Source organism: Lissotriton helveticus, chromosome 2_2 (assembly GCF_964261635.1).
Source record: "Lissotriton helveticus chromosome 2_2, aLisHel1.1, whole genome shotgun sequence".
NCBI classification, from domain to species: Eukaryota; Metazoa; Chordata; class Amphibia; order Caudata; family Salamandridae; genus Lissotriton; species Lissotriton helveticus.
The window spans coordinates 379,200,286-379,218,833 of record NC_136060.1 but is presented as its reverse complement, the minus strand read 5'-3'; the positions used below and the strand labels follow the sequence as shown (position 1 = coordinate 379,218,833).

The window sequence follows — 18,548 nt, the reverse complement described above, 5'->3', positions numbered from 1 at the left end:
TGTCCTCCTCTGTGATTTGGCTCAGGGTGTCGCCCAGGAGCAGGGCCTGGGTATTTTGACTGTGTGGCCCCTCGTAATCCCTTGTCCGGAGGCCTGTTCTGCCAATCCTCCGATCCGAACACTGCGGGCTCTTTCTCTGGTTCTGTTGCGCATCAAGGAGAGCTCTCAACTCCCTCTCCCCTCGCTGTGCTTCGTTTTTGGGGCTAAACTCCAGTATCTGATCACTAGTTTCGTCTGAAATGATCACACGCTGTGCCGCCCTTTCTTCCCAAGCGACTCCTGTTTAGTGGAGAAATCCCCGTCTGCGGGGTCCGTCACTGCTTTCCAGGGACAGCTCGCCTGCACAACTCCAGACGCCCGTCGGGCGCCTTGTCGCTCTCCGCCGTGGCTCTACAAGTAGTCGCTCCCTGGATCCTTCACCGCTGGGCCCGCTTAGAATCTCCCTGTGCTTCAGGTATGCTCCCGGGACCTCTTACTTGTTGCCTTCAGTGCGACGGCTCAGTTCCGTTCGGCTCTGTATTTCATGGGCGCCATCTTAGTTTCGCCACACCCAGTCCGTCCACCAGGCCCTTTTCAATTTTACCCCCTTTGCAAGGGCAGCTCGAACCCGCCAGTCGGTTCCACGGAGAGCCGGGACCCCCGGTTCCCAGTTTGGGGCACATATCTGTGCCCGGGGCTCAGGATGAGAGTAGTTGGGGGATGAAGCCGACGGAGCTCCACAATTCGTGTCTGTTCACTTCGGCTTCATGCCACGCCCCCTCTCTATAGCCCAGTGTTGATGATTCTTGAGATAGGCACACAAAAAAAATCAAACAATCTCAGAATTCTATCAGAAAATATGTATGTTTGTGTATTGGTCAAGAGGGCCCCTAAAAGGCCTCACGCTGGCTAAGCACGATGTGGCTAGGGTAGGGAAGAGTGAGTCTCCCCCGTTGGTTGCGACCTGAAAGAAAGGACTTTTGTATGGCTCTAGAGATCCCTGTCTTAACAGCAAGAGGGTAGCCCCAGAAACATTATAAGAAATGGAAGCGGTGGGCTGACTACAAGGGATTAGACTTAGATCCTCCTCCCTCTGTCTCAGCTGTCAAAGAATTGTTGGGTTAATGGTATTGTGATACGCTATGGATGTGGACCTACTCTATATATGTACTAAATTGCATCGACCTACGTGTCTTAGATCGTTGAATGCCTCCAGCGATATTGTTATGGTACTATTGTTTGTCGTTAAAATCTTATTTTTTCCTTTCTTTTTAATTTAATACATCAACACAAATATATTATAATGGCAATGTTGAAATCAATGCTGCTTGTAATGATCTTTTACTGGCTTTTCATTTGACGTTGGATTTGTATCGGCTTTCAACAATAAAATTGAGTTGTGAAGAAAAAAAAGAGGGCACCGATCATCAGTAGTTGCTGTTGAACACATACATATATCTTGCTCCAGGGAAAAACAGATGTTTCTATAACAATTGTGTTTGCACAAATGAGAACATGTATGCTGCTGCATTTCCTGTTGTGCAAAACTTTCTGGAAGATGAGAAAAGTTCACTGTATTTCTTAACAAACAGTCATTGCAAGGATTCTTACTCGCTGGTTGCAGTGGCTTTCAAGTTGCACCTTGTGAGGTAATTTTGGATTGCAGTCAGTCTTTGTTCATGGAAGATCCTTATTTTTTTTTTTTTACTTGGCTCATCTTGATGGGAAACTCATTTTTAAATCCAGTAGAGGTTCCTCGCCCAGATGCCTGTGTTTCTGCTTTCCCAATTGGGGAAATTATTTCTTAAAGTACTAAATAGGAATATAATGATTGTAATTGAATGCATTCTTCTTTAAAAATCAGGGGATTCAAGCACTCAGCATTTCTACTCCTTAGATCAGCTATTTTAGAGGAACTGACACAGATAAGGTTTCAATCTACTGTAATGGCAATAGGACCTGCAGGTCCCTACAAATTACACCTGCCTTTGTCAAGTCTACAACATTCTTCCTTATAGCTATGCATCATGACCTTCAGAAGAAGTCTGAGTCAAACTTAGTGCCATATATTATTTTACACTCAGAGTTTCGGAGTAACAGTTAGACTGTCTTTACGGCAGCTGAAAATCTCCATTAGTATCAGAGAAAACTATGAATCATCCACGATTACTAAACATTTAAACAAGATAGCATATGTGTATCAATCATGTATACAGTGTCTTGACTAACTCAATTAATTCAGGTTGCTAAGTTGCATTAATGTTCTTGTATAGCTCGAAGGTAGATTATGTATTTTAACTATCGGCACACTTACCTCATTTATAACAGGTGGTTCATGAATCTGGAGCATAATGTGATTTTAAGTCTGTCTTGCCATTTAATCCTATTTGCATTAAAATCTTTAACCCAACTTCATGAATGTACTTTAAAACAAAATTTCTCACTCATCAATTACCAAAGATGAAACTGTTGGGTAGCTTTGGTGTACCCTGAATTTATTATGCTCCTTGTCTGATTTTTATTACATTAAAACATAAATACTAACTACTAACTCAATATTTTATTAACTTGTAACTTACATGTAAAATGTATTTCAAAGTTTTCATACATTGTAAGTGAAACATGTGAAAGTAAACTTCTCTGTTCCTTTCATGTCATTGATGGTTTTCTAAAAAAAAAAAAGAAACCAAAGGAAATATTTTATTTTACTTTTTCATTTCTATTGCAGTTCAGGAAGTAGCAGAGGAGAGCCGTGAACTTCTCCGTCAAGCATTAGAAGAAGCAGAGGAGGAACTTAGGAAAAAATTTGATTTAATTCGCCAAATAAGAGCCCTTGAATCTGTTCCTTTCATTAGACACAAGTTTGTTGATATGACCCAGGTAAGTTCTTCTTTTATTTAAATAATTTTTAAATAAGTGAAGATGAAGAATTGAAAGCTCTCCTTATTAAACATTGATATTGGGTGATGAGTGCCATAAGATAATACTAAGAAACATAGTGTCTGATTTAGATCTCGGACAGGTTACACTGTCACAACGGTGACAGGTATCCCGTCCGCTACAATATAAATTCCATTGGATATAATTGTATTTATATTTTGACGGACATGAAATATATCACTGCTGTGACAGAGTAACCCGTCCACAAAGATCTAAATCAGGCCCTTAATCTGTAAAATGAAAGTAAAAATAAATCACCAAATTCACTTAGTCCCTCATTTTGGGCCCTAGATGTAAAATTCCCATTGGGAAACAAATGGTACTGCACCTTGTGGTTTATCCACTGAATGATTTTATCTCCTCATTCTGAGTTTTCCAAAGTTAGAATGAATGATAGTAGTTCACAATATTTCCCTCTTCCTGGGCTCCAAAACTCAGAATCTGAAACATTTTCCAGGTGAAAAATGGAGATATTTGTGAGGGGAAATAGATTATCTTGGAATATCAAATCAGTTGGTCGCAAATACTATTTGTGCCTGAATTTGCAAACTCAGAATGATAATTGTTTGCACACTATTTTGAAAATGTCAAATGTGCACTTATCTTCAGGCTGAAGAATTTTGAAGATGTACATTTCCAGTTTTCACCAAGAGAAATTGCATAATTGAGGATAGCCAACACTCCAGGATGAATAATAAAGTTCTGACTATAGGACTCTAACCCTGGTCTATAGTGGAACTTTAACGTGCCACTGACTTAAGGTTTGGCACTACCTTTTAAGTAAGAAAATAAATAAGGACAGGTTTTTGCTACATACAGACATTTGATAGTTTCAGTTCCCATCCATCCCAGACTGTTAAAAGCGCATGTTTATTTAATTGTTATTTCAAAAAATAATTCAAGAGTGACTTTCATGCTGTTCACCTCTTTCCAAGAGAAATTCTTGTATGAAAACACCTTTGATGTGTCCCATTAGCGTTTTCCTGTAAGACAGAGTTCACTTTTCTCCAAAGATGACCCCTACAAAGTGATTTACCCCCTGTTAATCGACACCCACGCAGAGGGTACCAACTGTGTTCTGAAGCCCAATAGGAGAAGCAAGAGGTTTTCCAATTAACTATCTTTGGTCACTGTCACTGCCGCCTCTCCTCCACATTAAAACCCCTGACTATAATGTTCTATTCTTGAACCTCTCAAACCCTCAGAGGTTGCCAGGAATTCAGCTAGTGGCCTCTTTGCTGATTAGTAAGTTATTCCTGCTGCTGAGGTCAGAAGTTAAAGGTCAGAAGTGTGTATTAAAATGGGGAAGAAAACAAGGAGGGTGAAGCCTTGACACCCTTATAGACGAGCTGTACAGATGGTAGCATCACCTGGGCATTTTAATATGATCTCAAAACCCCAAATAGAGGTGAAGCACATCATCCTGTGGGTGGTGAGATTGATTATGAGGATACAAGTAAGGGCTCTTTCCATTACAATTTTGTTAGTACTGGTAGTTTTTGTCGTTCCACTACTTTGCACTCATTGAGGCTCTACAGTGTAAACAAATGACTACCATTGATGCAGATTGATATTACTTTGTTGTGAAGAAGGTAGCATTATTATTTTTGTCTAAACTGGTAAATCACAGCCATCTCAAAAGCTGATTTGGTCAATTTGACGGAATTGTTGCTAAAACGAGGCTGGTTCCTGCTGTGTATAATGCCCTGCCCTTATAAAGGTTTCTTTATTCCCAGGTCGCTGGACATCGTTTAAACTGTGAAATGTCCCTAGTAGAACTGCGGGAACGTTTGTTTTTACTGAAAGAAGCCCAGATAAAAGAGGAGGAGGAGAAAAGGGATCAGATCCTATTGGAAAAACAATCCAAAGAGCAGTTCCTTTTGGACAAATTGGAGCAAATTGCACTGCACAGAGCAGCCCTAGGAAGGGCGGCAGCACTTAAGTAAGTATAAGTCACCGTACTGTGACCTTTTCATAGTAATACATTACAGGTTGGAGTTTATGTTTTCATCAGCTCACAATTTCACAAATACATACATTTTAAAACATCAATAATAGCATCAATTAGGATCAATTTAAAAATAATTTGCAATCCATTTAAAGCATCAGTTACCAGTATCAGTAACCAGACTAATTGTTACAGGTCAAAAGAGTATATTAAAAAACACATGTTTTTCAAGTATGTTTTGTGGTACAAGAGACATGTTGGAAGTGGGCAAGTTAGGTACGATTTTAAAAATGATTGGGTCTATTCACAAAGGTAACTTACACTTGTGAGTAATTTACTCATGGATGTTTACCCTTACACTTTTGAATAACTATACTACTTTTGGCAAGTCACAAAATCTGAGTGTAAAGTTACTCAAAAGTGTAGGCTTACACTTCTTCACCCCCTGAAACTTGGAGTGGAGTCACATTTACAAGTGCGAGTTACTCCTACCAAAAATAACAAGCATTTACAATGCAATGGTCTCGGCAATATTATAGGTAGAGCTATTGGAATTGCTCATTATTTTTTTATCTTTTTTGTATCCCTAAATAAATGGCATTGTCATTTGTATTGGCATTAGCTTTGTATTGCAACAACAGAGTGCGCCAGGCCAGGGTAGAGGTGCACCGACCGAGACATCTCAAGGACGGGGAGTAATGCTCCGTACCTTCCTTGGCAGAGCAGGCAGTTCTGGCATACTGTACTCAGAGTCAGCACATAAGGGTGTAGTGGCGGACCGTAGGGCGATTAACATCACGATAATGACTTCTCCCTTGGGGCATTTATGTGTTTATGACGTGCGCTACCACCCTCTTGGGAAGCATGCCAAGTTCTGCCTGTCTGGGGCAATGTGTTTCATGAATTTTAAAGCATCAAACACGTTCTGCTCTAGGACGATGTGAGACAGCTAGTTTGATAAACATTGGGGGTTAATGACCACAGCCCCTCACTTTCCTAGTTGTGCATCCCGAGTCAAAAGCGATAGCCAATTCTAGTGTAAAGGGCATTATAAAAAGACACACTACAAACGCCTCTAAGCCCTTGATGTGGCTGGGGCACCTTCTGTCTAAACGCTTTGCATGCTGGGCAATGCATGGATGCACCATGGTTAAAAAACAAGCTCTTGTGTCACTGAGGGGGCATCGGCCAAACAGTAAAGGTGGCAAGGGTAGGACACACACCTTTGTTTTGCTTATATCTTTTCATAATGTCGTTCTGTGTACGCACTGCCAAGTACAAGCATTTTTGCATAGAAAAGAGCAGCTATGCAGAACCACTAGAAATGGAAATGTTTTTCAGCTTTTGGAGGCAACCACACCTGCTGCTGGTACCCTTGGCGATTGTCTTGTATTGGTGTATGCGAGGTCCAGCACATAACTGGTAAAACAGTTTTGTCATCCCAGCTGAAGTTCCATTTAGCTGCTTATCAAGTGCCACTTGCTGCTGGCAACCTATGTGGCTAGAACTGCATGACCCTAGAACCAACCCTGAGCTCTGCGTCACCATATGTGATTCAATCATAAGGAATCCCGTGAAAAATAAAATAACGTATTTTAAAAAATGTGTTAGATGTGTACAAGAGAGGTCGTAAAATCTCAAGTGTGCCCCAGACATTCAAATAATCAGATCTCATATTGGTCGGTAAAGCACTTTTCAAGCATGCATTCTGTAGGATGTGAGGCTCTAGGAGATACCGATTCTTACAAAGTAGCAAACACTGCAGCCATATAACCAGTTCAGAGGTTATAATTTCCTACCAGTGTTTCCATCCTAGTTACCGGTCATCACACATTTTCTGGCTTGGAATGTGGAATAACGTGCACGACCTGCAATGACTGCCTCCTATACTGCATGCAGTTTCCTTATTCTGCTTCCAGGAAAATGTCTGCGGAAACACATTTGATTTACCGGGTGCGTTCAGCAAAACTTTTAATCAAATGGGACGGTATCTCATTCTGAGATATTAGCCCTGCCAACTGCATGGAATAATTATTTTACAGCATGCTTAAATATTAACAAACCATGAATTTAAATTTCGAGCACTTCAGAGTTCTCTACAATGACGGCTGCACATGGGAATAATACAATAATTTTCTTTAATACATTCAGCACCTGCGAGCTCCTAGGACTCTACCTAACTGAAAGTCAGGCAGATATGAAACATCATCATATGCCCCGGTACCTCGGCGCTGTCAAACGCACACCGAACAGATCACAGAGGATGCAAACTCCGGGTCTCCTCTCGGAGGCAGTTACTAGGAGACGGAGGATGCCCAGCTGGAATTGTGTCTAAGGCTTGTGTTTGAGCGAGCGGGCGAACTCACCGGTGTGCTAGTGCGACAGTCGGATAATGAATGCACTCCGTGGTCACATCCTCCGGCGCCACGCAAATATTGTATTTATCCTCGTGGCGAATGAGAATGACGGCCCACCTCAGCTTAATCTACCCTATCTGGAGAAGGGTCTGTCTGAGACTCGAAGATGGTTAGGCGCTAGCTCCTTATCTCTGAAAGGCTGGCTACACTGTAAGATTCAGGGAAAGACATCTCGAGGCTGAGAGGGGGAGGTACCTGCTCCGAGCGGCGGAGGATGGAGGAAGGCAGCTCGCCGGGAAGCCCAGAGCCCCGGACCGCCATCCGCCGATACTGCAGCGGCCGTACTGTTACAGCACTGGGGGCCCACACAGACTGAACTGTGCACCCCGCTCCTTGCCTGCAGCACCCCAACATTCCATTACCAAGTTTTTGGGGAGCGGACTTGCGTGCCAGCCTGTAGGTGCTCGGAGGGACAGCTGCAAAATGGCGGCTGGAAGCTTCTGATTTTTTTCGGAATTGGGGGCGTGGTTTTGTGGTTCTGAGTGACAGACGTCACTGTCTAAAGAACGCAAAAAATCACGCCCCCAAATCCGAAAAAGACGGAGCTTCTTTGGAGGGATGGCTCTCTCCTCCAATGGCTGGCCTCTGTTTAGGAAGCCAGCCAATGGAGGAGAGACGAAAACAGAGGCGGGGATAAAGCAGCCTACTAAGTAACAATAATTCTCGGACTTCCGGTCTTCGACCGGATATTACCGAGACCTAAAAAGTACCAGCACTATACAATAGCCAATCACGGATACTGACGCACCATCCCGTAGAAAATAATGGAGACAGTAACTTAAAATAAGACCACGTAGGAAACATTGCTAAAGTAAATTAAAATATTTAATTTAGTTAAAAATGTAATTAAATATCATTTAGAATAAAAGCTATAAAAGTAAAACATATATATTAGTTCATTATAAAATATTTTAACAACCTTTTTTAATGATAAAAATGTATGTAACATTACATTTTAGTTTAAAAACAATTACATTACTTGTAATTAATTCTGTATTTCACTTTGTCCTGTACACCACCTCAAAGAATTTCCTCTCTGACCTTTAATCCTCAGTTTAGGCTTGTTTAGGGTAGCTGAGCATGACGGCATGTACAAGCAGTGATTCCTCTCTCTTTTTTTTTTTTTTATGTCCTGGCAGGAATGTGGAGCTTACTGGGTCCATGACCATGAATAGACTGTTTAGCCCTGGATCATGCCTTCAAGATCCCTTGGATTGCCTATGTCAAGGGGGCTCTCACTAGCTTGGGGAGTGAGGATTTATTTCTTATCCCTCAATCTGCGAGTGACGCAAAAGTAAAATTAATCAGAGATAACGTTTTGGAACATAAGGTACTTTTCAGAGACCAGGCAGAGTTACTGAAACCTATGGTGAGGGGGCTTATGTTATTAAAAACTGTGCCACTTATTGAACCATACCTGATCAGTGTGAGGAATGATTGGGACCGATTTTTACTGACCAGATTTAGGTTTAACGTGATTCACCCTCTTCTGGCTTCTCTGAGGGGATGGAGTCTTCCGGGCTCCTTGGGACCCTGTGGCTGCGACCACCAGTCGCTACAGGATACCTTTCATTTCACTTTGTTTTGTAGTTATTTTACAGCTATAGATAACAGGTGTCTAAAATACCTCATTAGGGGCCATATGTATCATCAACCAGATTTGCGATTCTGAAATAGCGATTTTTTAGAAATCGCTATTTCAGAATCGTAAATTGGGATGTATGTACAAATCCGCAATTTTTTTGCGAATTCTTAGTATTCCTTAATTGCGATTAGCAAATTGCGAATTGCAATTGAGAAATACTTTCCCATTCATTTCTATGGGCCAGGAGGCTCATAGGAATGAATGGGAAGTTATTCTCAATTTGCGATTCGCAATTTGCGAATCGCAAATTGAGAATAATTTCAAGGGTGCAGGGGTGTCCAAAGGACACCCTGTTGCACCTATGAAATAAGCATGGGTGCACATGTGGCGCACATACATGCGCTAAGGGCATGTATGTGCGTCACATGGCACTTTGAAAAATACTAAAATGTGCATTTTTCAAGGTATTCGCAAATTACCACCAACTTAAAGTTGGTGGTAATTTGCGATTCCTTAAGGACAATTAGCATATTTTTTTTGCTTCATACATTGCATTTAAGGAATCGCAAAATTTGCGATTCCTTAAATGCAATTGCAAAATAAGGAATCGCAAATGTTGCGATTCCTTGTTTTGCACCAGATTTACCTTTATACATACCATTTGGCAAATTCGCATTCGCTAACGCTGAAATTCTGCGAATTCTGGCGTTTGCGAATGCGAATTTGCTTGATACATATGGCCCTATATGACCAGAACTCCTGCCAAAAAGGTGTAAAGGCTTAGAACTCCAGTTCTCCTCAGAGGTTTGAACTATCAGATTTTCTTAGCACATCAAGGGCCAGATGTAGGTAACTTCAATTTACCGACTCATAAATACCGAATTTTACCGATTCGGTATTTATGAATCGGTAAATTTGAAGGTGGGAGATGTAGGTAATTTTTAAATGTGAATTACCGAATCGGTAACATTCGGTATTTACCGATTCGGTAAATACCGAATCGGTATTTCCCATTGATTCCTCTGGGCTGTGAAGCCCAGAGGAATCAATGGGAAATACCGATTCGGTATTTACCGAATCGGTAAATACCGAATCCTGCAAGGGTGCAGGGGTGTCACTTTGACACCCTTTAGCACCCCAAGTACAGGCATGTGTGACATGTGGCACACATACATGCCCTAAGGGCATGTCTGTGTGTCACATGGCACAGGTGTGCATGCACAGATGTGCATGCACACCTGAATTCGGTATTTTACCACACAACAGGATTGTGTGGTAAAATACCGACTCTTAAGGGCCTGTGGCACTCTTAGGAGTGTCACCTACATATGGATTTACCGAATCGGTAAAATGAACGATTCGGTATTTTACAGAATCTGTAAATTTACCGATTCGGTAAATTTACCGATTCTGTAAAATGATGGCCCCTACATGTCAAACACCAAATACCAGTCGGTAACGACCGGTATTTGCTCTCCTACATCTGGCCCCAAACTCTCATGAATGGAGGGAATGGCTCAACCATGTGAATCTGTGACAGATACCATTGAAATGTACCAAAGTATTGTAGTTACAGATAAGTATCATTTTCCCTATATTCGATATTTCATAGTTTTACATATTTGAAATATGATTACCTAAGAAGTAATTTTAACAATTTAGTAAAAATGTGTGTAGTGATACAAGTTGTGCAGTAGCCCCTGTCCCTGCCCAATTCTAGTCTTGACTGGATGGTCATGCAGTACAGTTTGATGAAGGTGTGGAAGCTCACATTGCTGACTTGTTTATGTCCTTAAGAGGCACTCCAACAAAGAGTGCAGCTGTGGCCCCTTTTTCCACTGATAAATGTGCTCCTTTTGTATATCTCAAAGGCTGTCCGTCCTTGGCAGAGAACAAACTGTGATCTATCGGGCAATGCCCTGTTTTGAGAGAGGACATCCTCGTTGGCTTGCCATAGGAGATGAAAAGCTGATCTTATTTTTGGCAGTCCTTTGTTCTATTGATATAGATAGAACTTTAAACAACATTTGAGGTCTAAGGAATATAGGGCTTTTTTCTGAAACAGAAGATGGTTGTGCTGAGAAGATGCCCAGATACAGAAGCTCTTCCATTTCAGGGAGTGAGTCTTATAGTGGAAGCTTTAGTAGCTGCTTCAAGGATTTTTCAGAGAATTGAGGAGGAGGAATTTCTGTAAGACAAAGCAGCCCCATAATGATACGGGAAATGAGGGCTGCTTGGAGTTTCACACACACACAGGGCCTAATCTTGTCTGCTGTTAGATTATTCACCTTTGCACTTGCAGTGGCTGCAGCCTCCTATTTGTCGTCTTCTGTGTTGAGATGAGGACTGGTATTGAGAACATCCATGTTGGTATGGTGGAACTTTCTAGGCGATCCCAATTGATAGGAACCTTTTGACCCTCAGAGCTGGTGTTCCAGATCCAAGGCGATGAGTATGTGTGAGACAGTGAGATTGTGTTCTTTTTTATATGTCATGCTCCAGTGCCAAGTCTTTCTTTTAGTATCTCTGCCAGTGCATTAAGGCAGTTGAGGTCATCCTCGTAGATTTTCATAGTGGAACTGCAAGAGCACTTTTAATGCGTTGTACAATATAAACCAGACCAGCAAGTTCTCAGTTCCCTCAGGTACTCATGTTGATGACTGATTGTTTTCCACATTAGCTAAAAATTCCCTCAAAATTTTACTTTTCAATATACACATTTCAGTCACACCCCAGACTGTGTAACTGTACCTTTCTGGAGTCCTTGCACTCGGAAAAGAGCCAGGGTAAGTACCTTTGTACTGCACAGACTAGAGTATGGAACTAAATGAAGTCTCATAAACTCCACTCTCAGTTACTGTGCTGGTATATTTGTAAGAAAACAAATAGCCACACTCCTGTGAGTTCTTGTAGTTTAGAACACTTTAATGCTTTTTTTGCATAGTATGGATGAATCTGTAGCAGTGAGTACACAGCCCCCTCTTCAAATCTTTTCACTGGTTTTAGCTACTTCCGAAAGAAAGAGGCGGTGGTCAACAGAGCAATCCCTCCTCATGCAGGACAGTGAGTGAGTGGACAGCATTGAGTTGTTTTTCTTATACCCGCTCCAGGACATATTGTTTCTTTTAGCGATGCAAAAGGCAGATTCATTATCTACACACTGTGGAGAGATGATACCCAGCACTAGCACCTGATCGTGAAGTTTGCAGGACTTGGGTTTTATCTAATTTCGTAGTCTGCAACCAGTGTTAGACAGAGAATTTTCTTACCGTCCCTTTTGGTCTATTTTATTTAGTTATTTATTTATGCGATTTTATATAGCGCAAACTTTACCCGAAGGTGTCAGAGCGCTTTACATAGGACCCAGTTTCAAACATAAGGACTGACGGTACAAAAGGAATTTGCAAATTGTTGACTTACATAAGAACCAGTTGAAACATACGGATTGAGGGTTACATGCGTTATAGAAAGACTTAGGATTACATGCGTTATAAAAAGGTACAGACAGAAAAAATTGCAAATGTACAAGAGATAAAGTCACACAAGGAGGAGATACAAATGGATAAAATCTAGGCATATACTAGTGATATCTCTATCTACTTAGGAGGGGATACACATGGATATACTCTAAGAGTCACATAGGAATGGTAGAAAGCACAGCGGACTCCTGCATAAACTAGTGATTAGAGTTATCTCTATATACATAGGGAAGGGGTAAGACTGGATATACTCTAAAAGTCACATAGGAAGGGCCGAGAGCAACGCGGACTACTACATATTCTAGTGATATGAGCTATCTCTATATACATAGGGAAGGGATACACATGGATATATTCTAACAGACACATAGGCAACTAGTCGTTAGAGTTATCTCTATATACATAGGGAGGGGATACACATGGATATACTCTAAGAGTCACATAGAAATGGAAGAGAGCACAACGGTCTACTGCATATACTAGTGATTAGAGTTATCTCTATATACATAGGGAGGGGATACACATGGATATACTCTAAGAGTCACATAGAAATGGAAGAGAGCACAACGGTCTACTGCATATACTAGTGATTAGAGTTATCTCTATATACATAGGGAGGGCATACACATGGATATACTCTAAAAGTCACATAGGAGACTAGTCATTAGAGTTATCTCTATATACATAGGGAGGGATATGACTGGATATACTCTAAGGCACAAAGGAAGGGTGGGAGGGATGCAAGGGTAAGGAGAGAAGGGAAAGCAGAATCAACCACGGGGATAAGGGGTTAAAGGGCGACAGAAAGGAAGGAGGGCTAGAGTCCAGAAAAAACTGTCCGAAAACAGCAGCAAGGTGTCGGCCAGGACAGAACAAGAAGTTAAGAAGTCCAGGAGAGAAGGTGGGAGTCAAGGTGGAAGATGACGCTGGAGGCCAGCCGCAGGCACGTCGCCATCTTGGAGAGCTTGCGGTCAGCTGGCTCGGTGGGGGTGAGCTTGCGCCAGGTGGTGAAGGCCATGTTGACGCTGTTGGTGCGATATGTTAGCGGGAGACTAGGAATCAGCGAGCAGCCAGCGACCCTACCTCCCGGGTTGTTGTCGTCGGGTGGGCACCTCACAATAAGGCACTGCAAATGTTCGGTAAATCGTGGATGCAGAGGTAGATGCAGGCGAGGGTCACCGCCAAGGATCCTTGAGGAGGGCTCACCCCCTCAGGTATGAGCCACAGAGAGAGCTTGGGTCGCCTATGGGAGAGGCAGTAATCGCTGGGGCCAGATGGTCAAGTAGAGGCGCCGACCGATAGTTGCATGTCACATCCGGCCGCCATTTTAAGGTCAGGCAGGCGTGGGAAGGCAGATTGTGACGGGGGCCGCCCCCGGTGTCTTGCCGCTACAGGGGCCCCCCGAGACTATCCTCAACCAGAGGCAGCCCCTGCGTCCCTCAAACTTCGCCCATCAAGCGTACCTCCCACTGAGGGTTGAAGTCATCGGCTCTCTCATCAGGGCTCCGGCCGCCATTTTGCCCGCGGCCGTCCTCTCCTCGCAGCTCCTGCCGCTTCAGCGGCACCAGGGGCGATCGGAACGGCCCCGCAGGTGCCCTGCACCTTCCGCTGCCGAAGCGTGCCGAAAACAGCCCCCAGGCAATTGGGGAACCGCCAAACCAAGCTCCCGAGCAGCGCTGGAGCCGGGAGCCGAGACGGATCACAGCCGCCCGGCTCCGGCTCCGCCCCCACACCCGACTTTAGTCTATTGACTAAAAGCTAGGAATGCTGACCCAAAGGCTCTGATTGGCTGGCCACAAGAGAAAGAGTTCTCTTGCGGGCTCCATTCCACGAACTTCAAGAAAGAAATTAGAGTCCAGATGTAATAAGGATTTTCAGAGTCTTACTGTCACGATTGCCAGTTCCAGTTCCTCATCAAAGATGGCCGCCACGCACAGCGCATGTGCGAGGAGGTCAGGCAACCTTAAAAGCCTGACTTCCCCTATGTGAGGCGCTTCCTGTTCCAGTGCTCGACTCTTCGTCGCGTCACTTCCGCCTCGCCGCGTCATCCTCTGTTCTGTTTTCGCCGCTTTTCCTGCGTTCCGGAATACCCCTGTGGATCCTTGTTGTATTCTCATCCCGAGAGCTCCCCTGTCGGCTCTTTGTCTTCCCTGGCAGCTATCGAAACTCCCAAGCAGCGTCTCCGCCTTTGCTCCCAGGGCTGCAACGGAGAATCCCACCCTGTTGTCTTTGCTTGGTGCCGGCTTTCTTCTCCACGGTTCCCGTGGGCTGACCGGACTGTTTTTCCTAGTTCCGCCCGCCGGCCGGACTTACTGTTCCGTCGGCCGGCCGGACATGGGTTGGGCAGTTCCGTTGGCTTGTCTTGGGGCATTGTGGTAGTTGAGGTCCGCATTAAGATATTGGCATTTCCCCTTATATTTTGACCCTCCTTTGGATATCAGTGAAGTCTTGGCTCCAGGCACCCGTCACGGCTGGGAACACTTGAAGTACTGAACACACATGTTAACTGAGAGATTCTAGCCCCCAGATTCATCAATGTCCCGTTTTGCGAGTCCTTAATAGCGATTTTTAAGGAATCGCTATTAAAGACTCGCAAAACGGGATGTATGTAGAAATCGCAATATTTTTTGCGATTTCTACTGCTTCCTTATTTGGGATTCGGTAATTGCTAATCGCAAATAAGGAATGGCTTTCCCATTCATTTCTGGGGAGTCATTCCTTATTTGCGATTCGCAATTAGCGAATCGCAAATAAGGAAGCGATTTCAAGGGTGCCAGGGTGTCCAAAGGACACCCTGTAGCACCCCTGAAATGGTCGTACACTGGTGTTGCGCACACACATGTCCAAAGGACATGTGTGTGTAACTTACAACTTTGAAAAATGCACTAAAGTGCATTTTTCTAAGTTTTCGCTATTTACCACGTAGTTATACTTCGCGGTAAATAGCGGCCTCAGATTGCGAATTGGCAATTTTCAAATGGTTCATGATTTGCATTTAAGGAATCGCAAATTGAGATTCCTTAAATGCAATTAATCGCAATTTAGCGATTTCTAGATTTGCGATTTTTGCATTTGGGATGATGAATCCCAAATGCAAAAATAGCGCTCGCAAAGGACCAGATTCTCAGAATCTGGCCCTTTGCGAGCCGATTTTACTTTGATGAATCTGGCTGTAGGATCCTTAGACCTCCGCCCATGGCAGAGCAGCCAGATAGGGCTGCTTAGAATAATTATAGTTTTTGGTCCAGTCCCTTGGGGAATCCTATTAGAAGATTGTAGTAACCAGTGTTCTGGGAACCTTCAAGAAAACCTTAGTACCTGTGTCCTACAAGCCAGATTGAAGACTCATCCAGTCCAAGGAATCTCTTCCCTCTTCCCTCTTCCTTTCTTTGTTTTGTTCCCTCCTTTCCCTCCATATCACCATTGTGGTCTAGAGTTTGATAGACACAATAGGTGTAGGGGGGATTCACAAAAAGCGAAAAGGTTCTATTGGCACCTCATCCTCTTAGTGAATTAACAAAAAAAGTTTGCGCGGTTGGCTTAAACAAACAAAAAGAAAGCTTTTCTTTTTAAATGCAGCATTATTTGCTTTAAATAAAATGAGTTGCATTTTAAAAAAAAGGTATTATTTATTTAAAAGCAGTCACAGACTGATCCCAGCAGGCCTGTTGGTCTTCAATGGTAGTACGTAAAATATTCGTGATCTACCTCGTTAATATTCGTGTGGTATGTCAGAGTGTGACACACTATGATTTGGATTTATGCTATCCAACCTAATAGTAGATGGTTTGTAAAGTTCTGTACTGGTTGCAAAAATACTACTCACAATTTGCGTCCTGTATTTTGCAACCAGTTATTCATACATCTGCTCCTAGATAAGCTACAGGCAGACAGGAAGAGCATTATCTAAGCCCTGGCTCATCATGATGGCACCCAAAATGATTTTTCTAAAAGTGTTTTAGTGAACAGATAAGATTATCCCAGGCTTTGAAAGCTGAGGTGACTGAAACCGAGGCGAAGTAAAACGACTTCAATTTCTGTAAGATGTCTTAAACATAGAATAGTCTCCACCAGTGAAATTCGTCCACAGTATTATTCCAGTGGCCGAAGAAGTTTCTGCCAGAAACGTGAGGATTTTTAGTTTTCTCTAACTCTAAATGAGACACTAACTTGTTACATCCCAAGAGGACCTGTGTATCTTCTATGATTAATCCGATTTATATAAATATCCAGTTTTTCTGCCTCCACCAACATTTGATATTATTTTTACTTATTTTGTTTCAGTAATCAATTGTAAACCCTACGTATCTCTTAGTTGCCCTGACTAGCTAGGTATCACAGCGTGTGTAGGTGATATAGAGGCTTACACCTGTAGCTTTCTCGTGCTGCCTGGTTTAGTCTATGCTGATCTTAACTGTGCAGTCTTATGCAGTTCGTTTTTAATTATGCTCCTTGTAGGTTTACCCTCATTGGCCCATTATATAATGTTTTCATTCTCTTTATGTAAAAATCAATACATAAAAGAGTGTTTTATGAAGCCTCTATGTCTTGTGTTCGGTAGACAAGAAGAAAAGAAAGCAAATTCCCAGCTTGTGAAAGAAGTGCGAGTTAAAGATGAACGGATCTTAGAACTACAAAGGAAACTGGAGGAAAAAACCCAGGAGCGTAAGAAGCAGGCCGAAATCTTAAAAATCACTCCACAGAGAAGTCCTGTAAATTCATGGAGATCCGGATCCACACAAAGGGTAAGAATATAAAGGTTCCTTTAGGAATTAGGATCTAGATATTTTGTCTAAGAATATTATGGAAGTAAAAGGCACAAAACTAGTGCTCAAAGTTAGTACACAGAAGATGTGGTCTAACGGCTAGAGCAGTCAACATCGAAGCCGGGGAACCGGGTTCGAGTCTCAGCAGGAATGCTCAAAATCCTGTGATTCAGGACAAATCATTTAGGGTCACATGTATTGTGCATTTTATCAGGCGCAAACGGACCGATTCAATGAATCGGGTCGTTTGCAACTGGAAAAGTGCATTTTGGTATGTATAAATTCCAATTTGTGATTCAGTAATATGTTATCGAATTGCAATTTGGAATTGTAAATACATTCCGATTCAGTATTGAGAAGGGGCATGTTTAAGGTGCCCTTCCTAATACCAAATCGCAGGAGTATGTAAGAATGTTTTGCGACCGAAATGCAGTTGCAGAATATTCAGATTTTACCACTATCTGCAAGTAGGTGGTAACCTATTCACAAATGGGAAGGGGTCCCAAAGGGGCCCCTTTCCCTTTAGGAATGGTAGCGAAAACTTTTTTTCAGAGCAGGCAGTGGTTCCACGGACCACTGTCTGCTCTTAAAAAATTAAAAGAAATTTTTATTTTTATTTTTGTTAAACTCAGCCCATTTCCCATTAAGGAAAATGGGCTGCTTCATTTAAAAGCAATTATGCACATGGTTGTCGGCTGACTCTAGCAGGCCACCATCCCTGTGTTTTCAGCGATTCCCAATGGGACCCAAATTGCGACCTATCGCATTGATATTCATGAGATAGGTCGACTTGCGACCCACTCAGAATCGCTAAATGAAACTCACGGAGTTTCATACATTAGGAATAGCAATGACCTAATTGTGATTCACAGAAAATCGCAATTAGGTAATGGCTATTTTGTCTATTGATACATGTGGCCCGTAATCTTCCAGGGCCTAACAAAATGAATGTGTCCGTCTGTAACGCAGCATGTAAAGTGTTCTGATACCTTCAGGTCTAGTTTGCGCAGACGTAAGCCTTGCAGGTAAGAGCGGCGATGGGACAGGGATGGTGGGAAGTCGACTGACGAGAAGGTAAACTTAATTTTTTTTAAAAACGAATACCACTTACCTTGTGCAGCATCTCCGACTCGGTAATGTGGGGAGAACAAGTTAAGTGGTTTTCATTTTTGTATTTAAGTTTACCTCCTTGTCGTTTGTTGACTCCCTCCCTACCCCCCCACTCCGCCCCACTGCTCTTACGTGCACAGGCGGCTCCTCAGTTTGCGTTATATCAAACTCCTCCTCCCCAAAAAAGTCCCTAATGTTTAGGAAATACTAAACAAAACATAGGTAATGATTAAATAACAACACCTTCCCATATATTGGCTTATTCTGAGTTACTTCCACATTAAAGCTTCTTTCGATATCATTTATATTTTTTGCAACCAACAA

At 42.7% G+C, this 18,548-nt stretch overlaps 1 protein-coding gene and 1 long non-coding RNA gene across 3 annotated transcripts in view; one reads left to right on the top strand and one right to left on the bottom strand.

Moving 5' to 3' along the window:
• The window catches only part of LOC144821479 (uncharacterized), a 41,873-nt gene extending 39,224 nt beyond the window's left edge, over positions 1–2,649 (bottom strand). Inside the window, exon 1 of the long non-coding RNA XR_013608356.1 lies at positions 2,559–2,649. This is a non-coding gene — a long non-coding RNA (uncharacterized LOC144821479). The remainder of the gene's footprint in view (positions 1–2,558) is intronic.
• The window catches only part of CFAP99 (cilia and flagella associated protein 99), a 381,916-nt gene that overhangs the window by 345,582 nt on the left and 17,786 nt on the right, over positions 1–18,548 (top strand). For both annotated transcript variants that reach the window (XM_078679007.1, XM_078679006.1), the window contains exons 13-15: positions 2,708–2,859; positions 4,656–4,861; positions 16,910–17,093. In XM_078679007.1, coding sequence (XP_078535133.1) covers positions 2,708–2,859; positions 4,656–4,861; positions 16,910–17,093 — 542 coding nt within the window. The remainder of the gene's footprint in view (positions 1–2,707; positions 2,860–4,655; positions 4,862–16,909; positions 17,094–18,548) is intronic.